At 45.7% G+C, this 21001-nt stretch overlaps 1 protein-coding gene across 1 annotated transcript in view; it reads left to right on the top strand.

Annotated features, from left to right (window-relative positions):
- The window catches only part of SLC25A48 (solute carrier family 25 member 48), a 33034-nt gene that overhangs the window by 9943 nt on the left and 2090 nt on the right, over positions 1 to 21001 (top strand). The window contains exons 4-7 of the mRNA XM_006017221.3: positions 384 to 636; positions 8207 to 8464; positions 13071 to 13204; positions 20239 to 20368. Of these exons, the coding sequence (XP_006017283.1) occupies positions 384 to 636; positions 8207 to 8464; positions 13071 to 13204; positions 20239 to 20361 (768 nt within the window). The 3' untranslated portion in view covers positions 20362 to 20368. The remainder of the gene's footprint in view (positions 1 to 383; positions 637 to 8206; positions 8465 to 13070; positions 13205 to 20238; positions 20369 to 21001) is intronic.

Below are 21001 nucleotides of genomic sequence, written 5' to 3'. Positions count from 1 at the left end.
TTTTGGCCTCATGTCCAAACAGAGCTTGTTGGAACAAATCTTCTTGGCTTTATTTTTTACTAATTTATTTTTTTGAGAGGATGGTAAAGAATGGTTGGGAGCTTTTAGCTGAAGCATTGCATGTCATATCTCATTTAGCCCTGGGAGAGGATCAAAGAGCATGTTAGGTTAAAACACTGATAAGAGAAATAATCTGTGATCGATATCTTGCATTGCACAAGCAATTTATAATTCCTGAGGGAAAGAACAGAAATGCAGATTTGCAAACTCGAGCAGAACAGGGGCGGTGGAATTTTAAGGTTTTACTAGAAAAATGTGACCCAAATAATAAAAGCAGTCAGACCGAGAGTCTCTCTTTAACTCTTGCTTTATCCTACCGTTAGGTCGCTGGGTTTTTTAAAGGAATGTCTTTCCCATTGGCCAGCATTGCTGTCTACAGCTCTGTGGTATTTGGTGTCTTCAGCAATACTCAGAGATTTATTTGCCAGCATCGCTATGGAGATTCCAACCATGCCTCAACAGTCTCAGACTTGGTTGTTGCTAGCATGGTAGCAGGATTTGTTTCAGTAGGAATTGGCTGTCCTGTGGACCTGGTAAAAATAAGGCTACAGATGCAGACACAGCCATTTATTCAAGGTAGGTCGGTAAGGGTTTATTTTCATACTTTCTTTCAGTCTTCAGGGTTACTGAGGCTTATTTAATCTGAGATTCAACACCTGATTCATTATTATGTGTGTTCACTGACACTTGGGCTAAGAGGGAGGTAAGCCACTTAGATAGGTGCAAGGGTCTGATCCAAAGCTCATGGAACTCACGAGGAGCATTTTTTGGCTTCCATGGCCATGCTCCGAGCCTAGCTGCAGTACTGCTGTGATCCCAGAATTATTTCACTTCAAAAAACAGAGGCTTACTCCTTACAATGCAATTTTCTAGGCTGGGGTGAAAAAACAGGTGCTACAGTAGGTATCCTATTCTCACTGTTGGAGGCCCTGGGAATCATAGTGCTGATGAATGGTCAAGTACCTTTGGGTAGGTGGTGTTTTAATGTTGCCTCCTATGGTTTGTGCATTACTGTTGTGCAAAAGTGAAATACATGCCATGCAAAGTCCCTTGTCAACATGTAAGGCTGGTTTTGCAGAAAGCTCCCTTTATACCTTCAAAGTGGTCTGTTATGACTGAGAATGAAGCCTTCTAGCTTCAGGATGGCCCAGTCACTTTGCCCTTATGCACATGCACCTACACGCACCAGCAGTTCAGAAAGGAAATATGAAATAGTCTGTTGGCCAGAGCTGGTGGGCTTTATGTAGAACCTGAGTAGGGATGGAGACTTGAATGGCCAGCTGGTACTCCAGCCAGTCTCCTGGCAGCTGTGAATAAAACACACTGAGGGATGGTCCCTACCTTGAAGTGTTGTCTAATTTAAGACAAGATGCAAAAGGTGGGTATAATAAACAAGGGATGGAGTCAAGGATAGAAGATGAAGGTTATAGTAGTGAGATGTACAGATACACACCCTAGCTGTTTGCACAATCAACCAATGTTAAGATCGTTTCTCTTAAGTTATCAGATCAGTCAGATTCACCACTTCCTCTGCCGTCATCATGATGCAGGTCACAAATATATCCTTTCCTTTGTATTGTCACCAAACAGCCATGATCTGTGGTGCACTGAAAGAACAATGTACACGTTGCAATAGGATCCCAGACATTTAAACTTGCTTTTTCAGCTTCCGTTGTTAACTTAGCAATGAAATACGGCAGGCATTTCTGGGTGTGGCACCTGCACCAAAGCTGATTTCCGAGCACATTCGCAATTCATGTGGCCTCTTTGCAGAGTTTTATGGTGGAGCATGTCTGATATAAGGCCAGCTGTGTTTCACATCTGGATGCACCACTGCGTGGCAGAGTGGACTGTCAGAAAGGTGACTCCATAGAGTGTGGTGCAGTCCAATTCTGAAGGCGCAAATTCTGTGGTCTGTAAAAATTCTGTTAAATTCTGTAGTCTGTTATTGCTGAGGTCATACAAAGGTAGGTGCTAGTACGAAATAACAGAGAGCTGGATAGGACAGGATTTAAGGATTCATGATGATTTAGCATATTGCTAAAAATCTTTGACCAGAATCTATTCCGCTCTACACTGCTTCCAGATGGCCTGAGAGACATGGGAAAGGCAGGATTTCTAAGATCTTGGAAGACAGACTGTGCTGCATTGTGCTTGCTAAGGTTTTTTTCCCAAACAAAACTGAGATGCAAGCTTGGAGAGCTCAATTGTAAGTGTTGTGCAGAGAAAGAAAAGCAACAAATGGGTTAGTTTCAAAACTTAATACTGTATTTAGAGGGTGCCTGATGTTGAAAGGGGAGAAGAAATGTGGGTTTTGTTAGGTCAGGGATTTGGACGGACTCCAACAGCATGTAGAAAGCAGGAGCAAAACATTTACTGTACTGTGTGTCCTCAAAAAAAGGAACAAAGTGCTTCCTAGCGACACACACGTTTCACAGGGGCTGAATAGGTTTAAGAGATGCTTCCAGGAGGGGAAGGGCAGACTTGTTTCTCATGAAAATGAAAGTCACTCTATAAGGAGGGTACAGAGAGCTTTGTGCTTTGGCTCTGTGGGCATGAATGGTAGCACAGGGGGTTGGGATATCACCAGAATACCTAAGCCCCATCCTGGCCCCATCAAAAGCAAGTGATATTGGAGAGAGAGAATTTGGTTGGGTTTGGTTTTTTTTTTTTAATTTCTTGTTTCATTAACTCAAGCAGCACAAGTAAAGAATGACTTTAAAATCAGTGGCAGAGCATTCCAGATAAATAGGTGAGGGCAAATGTTACTTCCATAAAGGGTTTGCACAGCTGAAATAGGAGGATGGACCAGAGGACTCCCTCCAGCCCTGTGATACAAAGCCAAATGAAAAATTCTCCTCCTTTACAAAAAATGTAGTAATCAGCCCTAAATGCTGGGAAAAGTATGGTGTTTTGGAGCATGAGGCCAGGCACCCCCACATTCCCAATGGGTGGGATCATGTTCTCCACAGTTCCTCCATATTTAAGAAAAGAGTGCACGTCAGACAGCCTCTGATGAAGTGAGTTTCAGCCCAAGAAAGCTTGTGCTACATGTATCTACTTTGGTCAGTCTATAAGGCGCAAATCTACCCTGTCCCCCTTCAACCCATTATGCTGTCCAAGAGGGCTGATGTGGTGTTGCCAACTCGTGTTTTTGGCGTTGTTCTTAAAGTCTGTGCTTCAGGAATGTAAAAAAACTTAGCTGTTTCTTCTATATCTATATCTGATAGATGAAGGAAAGAACTTATGCTTTGGGAACGTAAAAAACTTAGCTTTCTTGTGTATGTGTGGGGTTTTTTTAGCTTTCTTTATATGTGTCTGTGTGTGTTTAAAAAAGAAAGCTACGTTGTCCACATTCCCAAAGAACAATGCCAAATATTATGAGAGTTGGCAATACTGCTGATGTGTGAGAGCTGTGGTGTGTCTGGAGCAGTGTGGGCAGATCTGCCAAATTTCAAGGACTAAGCCAGTGTCAGGTTTGTAACAGAAAAGCCATTAGGGTAGAGACTGTCTCTGTCTTCTGAGACTCTCATATGATAGAATCCTGGTCTTTGACTCTGATTCTTGGTCATTACCAAAATACTAATGATTACAATACTGCAATGTAGTAATGCTAACAACAATAACAATAATAGGATAGAAAACGCAAATGCTTTGGAAACTGTGTGTGAATAAATATAAATATATTAAAAAAAAATACTTTGCTGATTCTACCGGGGCCTTTTGCTTTCTGTAGCACTTAAAATATTTGTACTGTAACTATGAATTCACAACAAAGCTGGAGTCTTGGATTATGCCAATAATGGTACCTTTTTATAATAAAAGTGAAGCTATCCTATACCTGCAAGCTTCAGGAGAGAGTATATTGGTAATTCATACAGGTGATGGGTGAGGTGGCCTCTCTTCTTGATGCATGCAAAACTTAAGCACAGTCTGATCATTATCCTGTTCAAGCCAACACGGAGCAAATTGTGGTTTTCAGGCATATGTTTGTTTGGGAGATTTGATTCATCATCTTTCAGTACGGAGGACGGTACGCACCTGGAATGTTTGCTCAGAGGCATCTGAGGCAAATGACCAATGGGTGAACTCCGTGCCTGACAGGTCACATGAATTTTTCATTTGGACTATGATTTCAGGCACTGGGTTCCTTTTAGACTGAAAAATATGGCTCACTGCCTTTGGTGGCTGTTTTGTCCTTTTAACTTTTGAAGATCACAACCCTCTTCAAGCAGCATTGTGGTGTTCAAACTGATTTCAGCCAGTTGTAGTTCCAGCCCCAAGGAATCCCTATGGCTCCGAATAGATGTGCCTAGACAAGTGAGCCAGATCCTCAGCAGGTGTTAATCAGTGCAGTCCTGCTGTTTTGCCTCACAAAGCTAACCTCTTTAACATTTTCTTTGTCTCCATCTTCTTGAGCAGGGATCGGGGCATCCCCTCCACTGGGATCCCCAATGGACCCAGGGGAGGCGCTGCCAGGCCCAGGGTCAGTGAGGACCTAGTCAGGGAACTTCTGGTGGGACTAGACATGTTCAAATCAGCAGGTCCTGATCATCTCCACCCCACAGCGCTGAGGGAATTAGCAGAGGTCGTTGCGGGACCCCTGGCACAGCTTTACGAGCACTCGTGGTGCTCTGGCAAGGTGCTGGAGGACTGGAAAAGGGCCAGTGTGGTCCCCATTTTCAAAAAAGGGAGGAAGGAGGACCCAGAAAACTACAAGCCCATTAGTCTCACCTCGGTCCTGGGGAAGCTCTTTGAGAAAAGTGTCCAGGTGCACATCTGCGAGGGGCAAGCAGGGGAGTGGTTGCCCCTAAGCATACAACATGAGTTCATTAGAGGCAGGTCCTGTCAGACCAACCTGGTGGCCTTCTATGACCAGGTCACAAAAGCCTTGGACGCAGGTGTCACGGTGGACATTAGGAAGGCCTTCGACACCCTCTCTCACTCCATTCTCGTTAAAAAATTAGGAGATTGTGGTGTTAATGCCTACACAGTCAGATGGGTCACCAATTGGCTGGAGGGCCGCACCCAGAGAGTGGTGGTGGACGGGTCATTTTCGACCTGGAGGGATGTGGGCCCTGTGGCCTCCCAGGGCTCTGTCCTCAGACCTGCACTGTTCAACATCTTCATTAGTGACTTGGATGAAGGGGTGAAAAGCACCTTGTTCAAATTCACAGATGACACTAAGATGTGGGGATAAGTGGGCATGCTAGAAGAAAGAGAGAGACTGTAATTGGATCTGGACAGGTTACAGGGGTGGGCAGATGAGAATAAGATGGGATTCAATACTGACAAGTGCAGGGTACTGCACCTAGGGAGGAAGACCCAGCAGCATACCTACAGGCTGGGGAACTCCCTTCTTGTCAGCGCAGAGGCAGAAAAGGATCTTGGAGTCGTTATAGACTCCAAGATAAACATGGGCCGCCAATGTGGGGACGCAGTCAGGAAGGCTAATCGCACCTTGTCATGCATCCACAGATGCATCACGAGCAGGTCCAAGGAGGTGATCCTCCCCCACTATGTGACACTGGTCAGGCCACAGTTGGAGTACTGCGTCCAGTTCTGGGCGCCGCACTTCAGGAGGAAGTGGCCAGCATCGAGAGGGTCCAGTGGAGGGCCACCCGCATGATCAGGGGGCAGCAAGGCAGGCCCTACGAGTGGAGGCTACGGGACCTGAACCTGTTCAGCCTCCACAAGAGAAGGCTGAGAGTGGATCTGGTGGCCTTCTACAAGCTGGCCAAGGAGGACCAGCAGGCTATGGGAGGGTCCCTGTTTCCCCAAGCACTACCAGGAGTAATGAGGAATAATGGCCATAAGTTGATGGAGAGTAGATTCAGGCTAGATATCAGAAGGCACTCCTTCACAGTCAGGACAGCTAGGATTTGGATCCAACTTCCAAAGGAAGTGGTGCTCGCTCCTTCCCTGGGGGTCTTCAAAAGGAGGCTGGCTAATCCCCCTGCCGGGGTCATTTGACCCCAGCATCCTTTCCTGCCCATGGCAGGGGGTCGGACTTGATGATCTGCTCAGGTCCCTTCCAACCCTACCAAGTATGAAACTATAAGGGTGATTTGTGATTAATGGGAAGCAGTTCAAAGAAGAACTTCCTGAATGAGTGGGAATGTGAGACTCTTTCCTTTCCCATGTCCTTGTGACAACGTATTTAGCAGAATTTGCAGATTCATTGGGATCTGCCAGGGCCACACCATGAGCACTTCTGCTATGGCCTTAAACTCTCCATCTCTGGGTTTCCAGCCACTCACCCCATCATCCACACCACCAGAACAGGGTGTGAGACCTGCAAAAAATACTTGAGGGTGTCATTATTTAAGGCACTGTGTGAAAATTATAACCGGTGGGAATGGGATGAAATTTAAGAAAGAGAAAAGCTGGGGTGATCTCAAAGAATCCTCCTGGTGAGATGTCATCAACTGTTGATTTCTCTTAAAAACAAACACTTTTTTCTTAGGAGCATTTTCTGTGCCTCGCTTCCATTGCTCTCAAAATGAAAATGATTGAAGACTACTCATCTAGGATATTTAGTACTAGATGGGACGCAGTACTCTCCTAGCATACGACTGGCATGGTCCTGACTGGCAAGGCAGTGGGTTGAAAGAGCCGACAGATTTTCAGTAGTCTGTCGCTGGGGTTTATACATGCCCTGGAACCCACTTCAGCCTTATCATTGGTTATTTGAGGTTGCCATTTGATATCAACTCTCTAGGAGGTGGAATTTGTTTTGCTGTTTCCCTGTGATGCTGGGAAAGTGCAGCATAAAAGTGGCAACATGACTCTTATTTTAATGGATTTTTCAGACCCAGCAATACTTACAGGAACACCACCAAAAATATTGGCCTTAGCGATTCAGTCTTCAGTGGGCCTTCTTTCTTTCAACTTGTTGAATTCCCAAATATATTTTGCATCAAGCCAGAAGCTAGTGGTATTAGGTTGAGGAGACAAGAGTATTCCTGAAATCCAAGGCAAAATGCAAAGAAAAAAGCTGCAGACAGGTGAAGAATAGGAATACGTTTGGGGAATGCATTTGCTGTCTTGATCAACCTGTAGAACCAGTTGCCCACAGTCAACAACATATCCTCTCCTGACCTTAATTTCCTGGGGACAACCTCTCTTTGTAAATGTAGAGGTTCAGATGTGCCAGACAATTGATTCGTCTAATCTCTTAGATATAATGGACCAGATGCTGCTATCTTACATAAGTATTAATACAAAACAGTTGCAATTTACATTATTGTATCCTAGTGGCTACTGCTCAGTTACACTAGTAAGACAGAGACCAGAATTTGCCTTGATATATTTATTGTATTGAAGAAATATTCAGAATCCTGATTTTCATTGCTAACATTTGCTATTGAGAGAGAGAATAAAATAAACATGTGGACTAAGTTCCTGAAAAGCTGTGACGTGACAGTGACTGGTTAGTAATGACTGCTGAACTCAATCCAATTCAAATATTATGTTCTATCGCAGTTCTTTTCATTAGCTTGTGTTCTTATATCCTTCGATACAATTCCTTTTCCATCTCTCTCTCGTTCTAATATGCATTTGTACTCATATTTCATTTGGATGCATATTTTTCATTGAAATTTGTGCATGCACCAAAAAGAGAGATCTTGCAAAAGATGTTTCTTTATAAACTATCCTGTAGTCAAACTTTTAAGGGCTTTTCATATTTCATTAGTGCTATCACATACAATATCAGTTCAAGTGTTTGCTTGGATACAAAGATATTGAATAAAACTTTCAGAAGTAGCCAAGTGACCTAGGAACTTAGGACTTGCTTTCAAAAGAAAAGAAGCCTTCTAAGCAAGGGCTAGATTTGCAAAAGCAGTCGGGCTCCTAAAGAACGAAGACAGGTGCCACGTGGGATTGAAATCAGTGGGACTTTTGAAATCTGTAAGCAGCTAAATCTCTTTGAAAATCTGGTGCTGAGTGCCTAAGTCACTTTTGAAAATGAAGCTTTTCATTGGCTTTGTTTGAAAATATGTTTGTTCTTATTTCGACCGTCAAGAGGGACAGATTGCAACGATATCAGTAAGAGTGGAGCAATGGCATAAAGAAAGAGAAACAAGCAAAATTAATGGAGCAATGGCTTTTCTTGTTGTTAAAATAATTACATCTGTTTTTGCAGCAAACATAAACTTAAAGCCCCAGGCGGCTGGGTTTCCTGTTCAGACTGCGTACAGAGGCCCAGTCCACTGTATTAGCTCAATCCTCCGGAAAGAGGGCTTAGCAGGAATATACCGAGGTGCTGGTGCAATGGTTCTGAGGGATGTTCCTGGGTATTGCCTATACTTCATCCCTTACACGTTTCTCTGTGAATGGTTCACCTCAGATGGACGCAGGTCTCCTAGTCCCTCTTCAGTGTGGATAGCAGGGGGCATAGCAGGTATGGACCTTTCTCTTTATAGCATTGGGAAATACATTAATAGGAAGCTTAGCCTAAATGTTAGGAAATGTGAAACACTTTCTAAGCATGTTAGTTTTACTGTCTGTGTTAGATTTCTTTGTTGTGTTACTTCAGCTTTGTGCTTGAGGCACAGTAGACTGTAGTATGCACTGTACAGAGTCATGGGGCTGGAAGTGAATGTGAAGGATCATCTAGTCCAACCCCATGCACAAATGCAAGGTACACTAGTCCTAAAACATCCTGAACAAATGTCAAGGGGACAACTCACTGGAGTCAAGTTATGCACATGCACAAATATATGCGAAGTTGGTCTCCATTTTTCATTTTCTCCTGATGCAGAGCCCATTGTAATCCTTAGAAAGTCTCCTTTGGATTTCAGTGGAGTTGGGAGTAAGTCCTAAACCTGTGTCATTAGCTTCTCTTGTCCTCTGGCTTTATGAATGGCCCATACGCCTCCACGATAGTACTTTACTCTCTGTGTGGCTCACAAGAAGAAACATGGATTCCAGTTGCACTCAGCAGGAGAAGCCACCAAGTGGAGAGAGTTAGATCAGCCATCATTAATCTTCTCTCAGCTTTGGAGGCTCTGTGTTTTCTGTTTGCACTGGCCACTAAGACTTTTTTATACATAGATTTAGGTATACAAACTTCCCCTTAAACTAGCTATTAGTTTATTTATTCCTAAATCCCAGGACTCTAACTGAAGACTGGGTAGCCAGTTACAACACACTGGCTCTGTTTCTCTTGCAAATATACAGAGCACTAGCTAATTTGAACAGCTTCTCTAGTATGTCATAACACTGGCACAGCTCCAGCCACACTCCCTGTCATGCACTACCTCCCCCATTGCTCTCAATCACACACACAGCCACTGCCATGAAGAAACACCAGGTTAATTATGACATGGAATCAATAGGCATGAGGCTTTGCAAGCCGTTAAATCTCGCAGCTTTGGAAATAACATTGCATTCTGAAAGAAAATGGAAGCACACCTAGGATGAGATTTTCTGCACCTAAATTAATATCCCAAGTATGTGGAAGACTTCAGTGCAGTGATAGATATAACGCTGACCTTTACAACCAGGTAGAACATTCCCTCCAACTACAGTCGTAGACACTCCTGTAAGTATTATGCATGCATATCAGTTTCTGTCAAGGAATGGTATCCGTTTTTAATCCAGTTCACATGTAACAAAAGTAGCACCTCATTCACATTCCTTCCTCACTCATCACTCCCTTTCCCAATATAACCACATGAGTGCAGTCACAGTTTCATAGTTGTTCGGGGCTGGAAGGGACCTTACAGATCATTGGGTCCCGCCCCCCTGCACTTGGGCATGAAAGACTGCTGCGATCAGATAACCACAGCAAGACGGGCATCAAGACGTTTTTTTGAAGATCGCCAGGGTGGATGACTGTACCACCTCTGGGAGGGAGCCTGTTCCAAACCCTCAGCACCCAACTTGTAAAGAAGATTTTTCCTTATGTCTAGCCTGAAGCTATATCTTCAATCAGTTTGTGCCTGTTATTTCTTGTCCTCCCCTTGGGGGCCTTAGTGAATAGATGCTCCCCCAAGCCCTGATGTACACCCTTCATATATTTATAGGCTGCCACCAAGTCCCCTCTGAGTCTTCTCTTCTCCAGGTTGAACAGTCCCAAGTCTTTCAGCCTCTTTTTCTATGACCTGGTCTCTAGGCCTCTAATTATGTGTGTGGCTCTCCTTTAGACTCTCTGGAGCTTCTCCACATCCTTCTTGAAGTGCAGTGCCCAGAACTGGATGCAGTAGTCCAGTTGCAGTCTCACCAAGGCTGAGTAGAGTGGCAGGATGATATCCTTTGCCGTGCTCGAGATGTCTGGGTGGATGTATGCCAGTGTTTGATTAGCTCTTCCAGCTTTGGTATCGCACTGGTGGCTTATGTTCATTTTGCTGTCAGTCATGACACCCAGGTCTTGTTCAGTTGTGGTGCTGGCAAATGTAGCACTGCCGAGCCTGTAAGGATGTTGTGAATTATTTCTCCCCATATGGAGCGCTTTACAGTTCTCCATATTAAATGACATCAGGTTAAGGTCTGCCCACCTCCCGAGCCTGTCCAGTCAGCCTGTATTCCCAGTCTGTCTTTGAGCGTGACTGCGCTCCCCCATAGTTTGGTGTTGTCAGTGAACTTTGCCTGTTCACTTATAATATCTGAATCCAAATCATTGATGAACACGTTGAAGAGCACTGGTCCAAGTACTGACCCCTGAGGGATGCCACTGGTCACCTTCTGCCATGATGACTCATTTCCATTGATCAATACCCTTTGGGGCCTACCATAGAGCCAGTTACCTAGTCACCAGACTGCAAAGTACTCAAGCCTCATTTTTCCCAATTTAACCATGAGGACATCGTGGGAGACTAGGTCAAAGGCCCTTTTGAAGTCCAAGTATATGACATTTAACCTCATTTCCCCTAGCCAGGTGGCGAGTTACATGATCATAGAAGGAAATGAGGTTGGTCTGGCACGACCTGCCCGTAATGAAGACATGTTGGCTGTCTTTCAGAACACTGCCTTCAGTTAGCCTGTATGTGATGGATTCTTTTATAATTTTCTCCAGGATTTTACCAGGGATTGAGGTCAAACTGATTGGCTTGTAATTTCCTGGGCCCTTCCGTCTCCCTTTCGTAAAGATAGGTACCACATTTGCCTTTTTCCAGTCTTCTGGGACCTCTCCCAAGTGCCACGAGTCTTCAAATAACTTTTCCATTAGTTGCGCGATGTCAGCCAGTTCTTGTAGCACTCATGGGTGTAGTTCATCTGGTCCTGCTGACTTGTAGATATTTAGCTTTTGCAGGTGTTCCCTCACAAGATCTATGCCAACTAAGGGAGGGTGGTCGCCCCCACCGTGATCATCCTGTATCCTGTCAAGCAGGGTATAACACCCTTGGACTGGTGGAATTACCCATGTGATGCATTCATTCAAGAGTTTAGTTTTGTCCTGAGTGTCAGTTATCAGCCATCCCATTTCATTTATTGGGGCCCTATGCTTCCCTTGTTCTTTTTTTGACTTCCTACATATCTAAAGAAGGACTTTTTGTTGTCCTTGATTCTGGTTGCCAATTTGTATTAGGTACTTGCTTTTGCTGTCCTGATCTGCTCCCTACAGGTACGGGCTGTTGCTGAATGCTCCTCCTTGGTAGCTATTCCTGACTTGTATTCCTTGTAGGCTTCTTGTTTAAATTTCAGGAGGTCCATGACTTCCCTGTTGAGCCAAGGAAGTCTCCTAGCTCTCTTGCTGCATTTCTTCCAAAAGGGAATGGACTTTCTTTCAGTTTTTAGGATCGCTTCCTTGAGGAATGACCACTCTCCTTGTACTCCCTTCTTCATTGGACCATGGTCCCGCAGGGCCTTGCCAACCAATGTTCTGAGTTTGTGGAAATTAGCTTTCCTAAAATCAGGCCTATTTCCCTGACTTATGGTGAATGGCGAAAGTGATCATGTCATGGTCACTGTCACCCAGTTTCCCTTTGATCCTCAGGTTGCTCACTAGATCATCTGCTTTGGCCAGAACCAAGTCATGGAGTGCCTTGTCCCTGGTTGGCCTGTAGACTTCCTGAGTTAGAGCTCCTCAATGCAAGTGAGGAAGCTTTGTAAGCAATCAGATCTAGCTGAGTGATCCTTCCACAAGATGTTTGGGTAGTTGAAGTCACCCATGATGACCATGCTCTGAGAGCGTGCAGCCTCTGCCAGTTCTCTAGAGAATTCTTGGTCGAGTTGTTCCTCTTAGTTCAGAGGTCTGTAATTAGATTCCTAAAAAAATTGCTTCTAAAGCAGCTCTTTTGCCAGGCATTTAACTTTTAGCTTTATTGATTCCTATCGTAGGCATTTGCAAGTTGTTCCTCATGGCAACACCCTGGAATGTGGGTGTGTTTTGTAGACTGAGGAGCATAGGTGGTGTATTAAGACCAGTCTTCCTTCACAAGGCCACTGCAGCACTATTCTGGACACTCAATTCAGCACTGCAGCACTCAATCATGGACACTGCAGCACTATTTCCACACATTGGGGTCCTTCCTGATCTGTCTATGGTTACCTGCCTTGTTTTCTACTTGCGTTACAGTGAAATCCAGTTCTACAATGCTTCCTCCAGACATGGGCGATTGGTGCTTCCCGAGTCTGGGGGGGCACCAGATCGCTGATGGTGCGGGGTCCCCCAGTACCCGATTGCTGTCCGCTGGCACTTCTGGTTTCATGGCTGGCACTTCCAGGGGGTGCACGGCTGATCTCAGGGGGTGTACGTGCACCCCTATGCGTTACCAATGCCTCCAGATATAGTGCATTATCTCCAGAAATAGCATTTTTGGTGTAGAAACAGTATGTTTTCCACTATCATTTCAGTATATTCTTCCTTTTTTAGAAGTACCATCAACCGGATGAGAGAGGTGAGTGGTAAATTAGTGGGCATATCAGGCTGGGGTTCAACGAGGAGTATGAATAGGTATGCACCAATAGAGAGTATGTTATTACCTAGACGTCTCCAATCATAATCAATGCTCCATTGTATTATTTCACTATAAGGGAAGAATTCCCCTTTTTCCTCTTTCTAGGAGCAATCTCCTGGGGGACTGCTACTCCAATGGATGTTGTGAAAAGTCGACTTCAAGCAGATGGGGTTCATTTAAACAAGTACAAAGGGGTCATTGACTGCATCTCCCAGAGCTACCACAATGAGGGCTTAAAAGTAAGTAGCACTGCTAGAAAACCTTTGTAATAGGCATTACTCCTCCATGAGAAAAATGATAGCTTTCATTATACAAACTGCAGAGAGATGATAGTAGATCATCAAAGCCAGTACAATTAATTATAATCAAGTCATAATAATGACAGTGATTACAGACCTGAGAGAAACAAAGACTGGAATGATTTAGGGCCAGGTTATACCATGTTATTGGCACACTTTACACTATTAAAATCAGTGAGGTTAATTGAAGCTGCTTATAATGAATATGGGGCTGGCCCATAGGGATTGTTTCCTATAAAAGGGAGGATCAAGTACTTCCCCATGAAAGTGAATGGGAACCTTGCTTCAGTTATTATTCAGTAAGAGGTGATGAGTCTAATCTTCTGCTGCCCTACACTGGAGAAATATACTACAACAGAACCTGTAGAAAAATCTATGCAGCAAGACCTGCAGGGAGCTTTTGGTTAACTGACTGTGGGTTTTTTGTGGTAAACCAGAGGAGAGGAGCACTGCTCAGAGATGACAAAGCTGGGTGTGGATGCTTAGCAGACATAGGAAAGAAGGCTGTTGATGCTGGATACAGTGGATTTGCAGAACAACAATGGGAGGTATAAAGTAGCAGTATGGCCCTTTGCTCATTCAGTACTCTGGTATATTCATCCTTAATACTAAAATTCACAGCATATAGTCTTTCTCTACCTATCCTAAGTGATAGGTCATTTGTGCTGAGCTGAGCTACTTTATAACTATTGACAAAAAGTGTGTCTTCATAAAAAGTCAGTGCCTCAAAAACAAAGAAACACTCAAGATTGTACACCTCGTATTACACTGCAAATTACTTGAAATTTTAAGGTCCCGAATTGTGCATTTCAGCAGTATGAACTATATTTAATTATTTGATTCTTGACGTTGCTGTACTTAAGTGTTCTCGTTTTCAAAGAAGATGTATGTTACTTTAAATGATGGATTCCCTTATATGAGACCCAGATCTTTAATCTTCCCTTAGTCAAAAGGCCTACAGACAGCTGTGGGAGTGCTGCTTTTGTAAGGATTGAGGAATCAATTCGATATAAACATTTAGGTCTTCACTTCTATTCTAAAATTCAGTAGTCTTGATTTTGCTATTAGCTGTAAGTCATGTATTTAATAGCGTGAATCTGTTAGAAGCAGACAAATTGAAATACTCAGGAAAACATAATTTTCTAAATGGTTAAATGGAAATTTCCTAGAATTGAGTTTGCATTTGTCTCTTGTGCAGTGACTGTAATGCAATAGTGTTATGTTAGACGGTGGAATTTTTTTAAAAGGATCTGAGTGAGCAGTAGGAGTAAACAGTGTTAATAATACAACGAACCCTTTTTCACTTTCCATAAAGCACTTTACTGTTCAGGCAGTGAAAGAATGCAGCTTCTTTCACTCTCTGAAATGCCAACAGCAGTTCAAAATATGTCCAAAATTATCAGATGTGAATAGCTAAATCCATATTTATCCTCTTTAATAAATGGGAGGATTAAATAGGGTATTACGAAACTGATGTTAGAAAAGCAAATTTGAAAGTATTGGTCCAGAGCAAACATCGCTGTTGAGTTTGTTCGACAGTCATGTGAGCTACTTGTCAATAAGGGGGAAGAATAACTCCAGGTTTTCCTTCTGATTGGAAATTGTTTTGTGACCATAAAAGAAAACTTCCAGGTATTTTAGGAATGGCATGACCTGGACTAGATGACCCTTGAGGTCCCTTCCACCCCTCTGGTTTTGTGATTCTGCTTGGACTGAGATGGAGTATTTCATAGATTTCATAGACATTTGGACTGGAAGGGACCCTGGAGGATCACTGAGTCCAGCCCCCTGCCACAGGGGCAGGAAGTCAGCAGGGATCATAGGATTCCAGCAAGATAAACATCCAAATGTGTCCTGAAGGCGTTCAAAGTAGGTGCGTCACCAGCCTCCGGCGGCAGTCTATTCCAAACCTTGGGAGCTCGGACAGTAAAGAAGTTTTCTTATGTCCAGCCTGAATTGGTCGCGGCAAAGTTTGTGACCGTTTGATCGCGTCATCCCTTGGGGTGCTCTGGTGAACAGACGTTCCCCCAGTTCCTGGTGAACACCCCTGATAAACTTATAGGTGGCCACCTGATCACCCCTGAGCCTGCGCTTTTCCAGGCTGAAGAGTCCCATGGCTCTCAGCCTCTCATCATAAGGTCTGTTTTCCTGACCTCTGATCATGCCGTGTGGCTCTCCTCTGGACTCTCTCAAGCTTCTCCACATCCTTTTTGAATTGTGGAGCCCAAAACTGGACGCAGTACTCCAGCTGCAGCCTCACCAAGGCCGAGTACAAGGGGAGAATGACATTCCAGGATTTGCTTGAGAAGCATCTATAGATGCAAGCCAGCTTTTGCTCATTTTACTAGCCGCCGCATCACACTGAAGGCTCATGTTCATCTTGTGGTCAGTCATGACCTCCAAGTCCCTTTCATCTGTAGTGTTAACCAGCGTAGTACTGCCGAGCCTATAAGCATGCTGTAGGTTTTTCCTCCTGAGGTGGAGAATCTTGCATTTTTCAGTGCCATCAGGTTCTCATCCACCCATTTCATGAGCCTGTCAAGATCTGCCTGGATCACCCTCCTGTCCTCAGGTGTGGATGCTTTACCCCAGAGTTTGGTGTCATCGGCAAACTTTGCCAGTCTGCTTCTGACACCAATGTCCACATCATTGATGAAGATGTTAACCAGTATAGGGCCTAGGACAGCCTTGAGGGACCCCACTGGTTACTGTGCACCAAGATGATTGGCTTCCATCAACCACCACCCTCTGGGTCCTACCATGGAGCCAATTCCCCAGCCAGTGGATCATGGTCAGGTCAAGGCTGCAGTTAGCCAGTTTAGCCAAGAGGTGATCATGGGATACCAGATCAAAGGCTTTCTTGAAGTCAAGATATACAACATCAATTTATTTCCCTTTGTCCAGGTGATTGGTCACCTGGTCATAAAAGGAAATTAGATTGGTCAAGTAAGACCTACCCACAACAAACCCATGCTGGGTATTGCTCAGGATATTGCCTTCAGCTAGTCTGTTAAGGATGGCCTCTTTGATAATCTTTTCCAAGACCTTCCCCAGGATAGAGGTCAGGTTGATGGGACTGTAGTTTGCCAGATCTACTTTCCTCCCTTTCTTGAAGATAGGCATGACATTGGCTCTCTTCCAATCTTTGGGCACTTCACCAGAGTGCCAAGAGCTGTCAAAGATCTGTGCCAGGGGCTGAGCTATGATGCTTGCCAGCTCCTTGATTACCCTTGGGTGTAACCCATCAGGGCCGGCTGACTTGAAGGTATCCAGCCTGTCAAGGTGTTCCTTCATGAGGTCAGCTTCGATGGAGGGCAAGGAATCTCCCTCACCTGGGCCTCCCTGACCCACAGTGGGCAGGGGCATCCCATGGGACTGGTGAAAAACTGATGCAAAGCACCCATTTAGCAAGTTTTCTTTTTCCTGGGCATCAGTTGTCAGCTGTCCCATCTGATTTAGCAGGGGTCCAATGTTGCTCTTGCTTTTTCTCCGGCTCCCCACATATCTAAAAAAGGACTTTTTATTGTCCTTGATATTTGTAGCTAGCTGGAGTTCCATCGCAGCCTTGGTTTTCCTGGTTTGCTCTCTGCAGGTCTGGAGCAGAGCAGAGTATTCCTCCTTGGTGGTGGTTCCAGTCCTCCATCCTTAGGTCTATCTTTTTAGACGCAGGAGGTCCACCCGTTCCCTGGAAAGCCAAGGGGCTGCTGTGCCCTTTTGCTGTCTTTCCTCCGAGATGGGATGGACTTTGCTTGTGCATCCAGAATTGCTCCCTTGAGGAACAACCAGTCGTCCTGAACTCCCCTCTCCTTTGGGTTGTGGCCCTTTATGGCTTCTCTGACAAGCCTCCTTAGCTTGTCAAAGTCAGCTTTCCTGAAGTCAAGGACTTCTGTATTACTGATTGACTTGCCAGCTTTACGGCAGATAGTGAAGGTGATCAGCTCATGGTCACTGTCACCCAGCTTCCCTTCAATCATTAGGTTGCTGATTAGGTCATCCCCGTTTGCCAGTACGAGGTCAAGCAGCGCTTTACCTCTTGTTGGCCCACAGACTTCCTGCATCAGATAGAGGTCATTCACGCATGAGAGACAGCTTTGTGCCCGCTCAGATTTGGCTGAGCGCTCCTCCCACGAGATGTCTGGGTAGTTAGTCTCCCATGACAACCATACACTGGGAGCGTGCAGCCTCAGCCAATTCCCTGGTGAACTCCTGGTCAAGGTCTTGACCCTGGGTAGGGGGTCTGTAGTAGACTCCAACCATAGTATCCCCTGTGCCATGTTCCCCATGGATTTTAACCCAAAGAGTTTCAAGTCGTCCACTGTGGGTGCCAATGTTGGCTTGCAGGGACGCGTAGCTTTCCTTGACGTAGAGAGCTATGCTCGCGCCCCTTTTGTCCAGTCGATCCCTCCTGTACAGGGTATAGCCATCTATACCTGTGGCCCAGTCATGGGTGGAGTCCCACCAGGTCTCCGTTATCCAGTTTCATAGTTGGTAGGGTTGGAAGGGACCTGAGCAGATCATCATAGTTATTTGCATTTAGCAGGAGGACAAGTTCCTCCTGTTTATTCTCCAAGCTCCTGGCATTTGTGTATAGGCACGCAAGTGTCTCCTTGGGGGCCCTTGCTTTGCCTACATTTTGTTCCGGGGCTGGGGTGGGATCCCTTAAATGCCTTGGCCTGCTGGCTTTGCAAGGGTTGCTCAGTGGGCCAGCACTGGCAGTAGTCCCCCCATCTGCCAGCGGGCTTAGTTTAAAGCCTGGTGGAGCAGGTCAGCCAGTCTGGCCGAGAAGAGCCTCCTCCCCAGTGGAGAGAGGTGGAGGCCGTCCCTTCCCAGAAGCTCGCTGCCTTTCTCTCCAAAGAGCAGACTATGGTCATAGGAGCCAAAGCCTTCCCGATGACACCAGCGCCGCAGTCTTTGGTTGACTACCTGGATCCTCCTCTCCCTCCTCAGCCCATAGCCTGAGACAAGGAGGATCAAAGAAAACAGCACCTGTGCCCCCAGACCCTTAAGCCCCGCTCCCAAATCCCTGTAGCGCCTCATGTCCCAGCTGGGAGTGCTCTGAGCCATGTCATTGGTGCCCACATGGATGAGGAGAATAGGGTAGTGGTCAGTGGACTGGAGGACGTTAGGGATCTTCTCTGCAATGTCTCGGATTCTGGCTCATGGGAAGAAGCAAGCTTCCCGGGCTAAGGGGTCGGGGCAGCAGATTACCCCCTCAGTCCCCCTCAGGATGGAGTCTCCCACAACAAACACTTTGCGTTTGGTCTTGGGGAGAGCGGGGGCGGTAGCTACAATATCGTCTGTATTGCCTGCGGAACCTGGCCACTCAGCAGGCTCTGCTGGGGCTGCAAGAGGTTCATACCTGTTGCAAAGGTCTAGCGGGGCAGAGGCCTTGGTGCGGCAGGCCTTGTGACCCTTGACAACCTTGGTCCAACCCCTGGGCTGGCCAGTAAGGGAGGTCCCCAAGTCCTCCCTTGTCCTAGAGGGAGACCGTGGTCTACCCTCCGCCTCCTGGGGGAGAAGGGCCTGGCAGTAGGAATCTATCTCCTGTTCACAGTCCCTGATGGCACGCAGTCTCTGAACTGCAGCCTGGAGCTCCTCCAGCTGGCACGCCAGAGACCCCAAAAGGAAGCAGACCCCACAAGGGGAAGTGGGCATGCTCCTGGGCCCCAGAGCCTGAAAAAGCGACAGACAGCCCCTGCAGCCAAAAGACAGGGGCTCCATCTGCATGGAGCTTGGAACCATGGCCTCCATCTATATGGCGGTCTCTGAGGTGCCAGAGGAGGGGGTCGCAAACCCCTCGGGGACCTTCGAGGTGCGGCATGTTCCCATCTACGTCATGCTGCTGGTGCGCTGAATGTGGCTGGGACTGTTTACCCTGGGGGGCTCACAGGCAGGGCCTCGGGCCTTCCTGCTTGCCCTTCTGCGCAAACTCCTGCATTCACTTGTGCACAAGGCCTAGGAGCACGCCTGTGTGCATGGCCTGTTCGTGAGGGCAAGTAAAATGCATTTAGGCAAGTAAAATACATGTAGGTCCTGATCCAACAAAGTATATAAACACTGGCTTGCTTAAGCCAGAAGGACATGCTTAATTTTTAAGGTTCTGCTCAAGTGTCTTGCTGAGTCGGTCTTAAAGATGGCATAAAGGAATAGCTCTGCTGCCCTACAGGACTGCAGATAGGTCAAGAAATGTCTCCCCTCCTAGACCAGTGTAGCTGTCCTATACCAGCTGCTCCTTGGAGGTACATTGGTGTGCACTGGGATCAGCAGAGGCTATGGCTGCAGCCTGGCACACTCCACAAGTCTTTGGAGCTTGCACTAAAAGCTGAACCACCCCATTTCCCAGGTACATTCAAAAGAAATGTTGTGTACCTGGAGATCCAACCCCTGAGGTTTGACTACTTGATGTGCCAAGCCAAAGGGTCTTCTCCCCATAATCTTGCTTTTCATTGTACCAGCTTGTTCAACTATATATAATTTTGTGTAGGTATAAAAGGGAGGGAGAGACAAACAGACAAGAGAAGGTTGATGAAGAAGATTGAGATTTCCTGTTTTCTGGTCATAAGGTTTTAAACACACCTTAATTTATTTTTTACCCATTGAAAAATATAGCAACTTCTTGACAGCATCTTCAAGTCCTTCTTATTCCAATATACCTGTTTAAAGGGAAGTCTATAGAACAGGACTCTTGGAGCCTATCAAACTTGGTATTGTATTCTTACTTTAGATGTCCGTTTATGGAAATAGTAGGGTAATAATTTTCAGTAAAGAGGTTACTCTCCTCCTGCTCACAGGATTCCTATGAGCAAATAGTTAAGCACACAGCTCTGTCAGTGCTGTTGTATTAGCAACCCTGAAAATGACTGGCTCATCTCCCTTTCAAAGCTAATAGTCTGATTTCTGCCATGGTTTAGCTCAGTGTGTTTCCTCTTCATAAACTATGCAACTTATTCCTTCACTATCTCTATTCTGAACAGGTCTTTTTTAGGAGCATGACAATCAATGCAGTGAGAGGATTTCCAATGAGCGCAGCCATGTTTCTTGGATATGAACTTTCACTCAAAACAATAAGAGGAGTCCAAGCTGACATCAATCCTTGACATCCAGGTCAGCTTCATGAGGACCTTCCAACACTATTAACATCAGAGAATGGAACTTCTTGTAGAAGTTATGGTTGGTGTAAAACTTCTGAGAAGCAAAATGACTATTAAAGGACCCAAATATGAATATTTAGGATCCTCTCTTTGAAAATCTAGGCCAGGGTAACTCAGTGGAAGTCACAATAGATCTCAAAAATGCTTTGCTCCCTCTTTCATTCTAGGGTGCAGACAGAAGTTAGGTTGTTCACATAATCACCTCCCAAAAGTACTTTACAGCCATGCCATGACAAGTGCATGGCTGCAGAGTTCTTTTTAAAGTGGCCAATTGCACAACAAGTTAGCCCTCATCAGATGAGATATCAAATGAAGGAGGCCCACTTCAGAGGACATTAGGGAGTCTGTGTTCCCTAAGTTAATTTGTCACACAATCAGGGCTGGACTCTGGACTGATGCAACCCAGCTCTGCCCAGGGGTTGGCAGCAGGAAGGGAGCGGGGAGGGGGAAATGAGCTGCCAGCTAAGGTTTGCCCTTCCTGAGCTGGGGGGGGCGGGGATCAGAGCCCCCTGCCTCATGGCCCCCTTCCCAACCCTCCCTTCAGCTCAGGTGGGGCAAACCCCAGTGGGCAGCTTGTTCCCCTCCC

This window comes from Alligator sinensis, unplaced genomic scaffold (assembly GCF_000455745.1).
Source record: "Alligator sinensis unplaced genomic scaffold, ASM45574v1 scaffold111_1, whole genome shotgun sequence".
NCBI lineage: Eukaryota > Metazoa > Chordata > Crocodylia > Alligatoridae > Alligator > Alligator sinensis.
The sequence above is the reverse complement of the archived record's forward strand: the minus strand, read 5'-3'. Positions and strand labels throughout refer to the sequence as shown.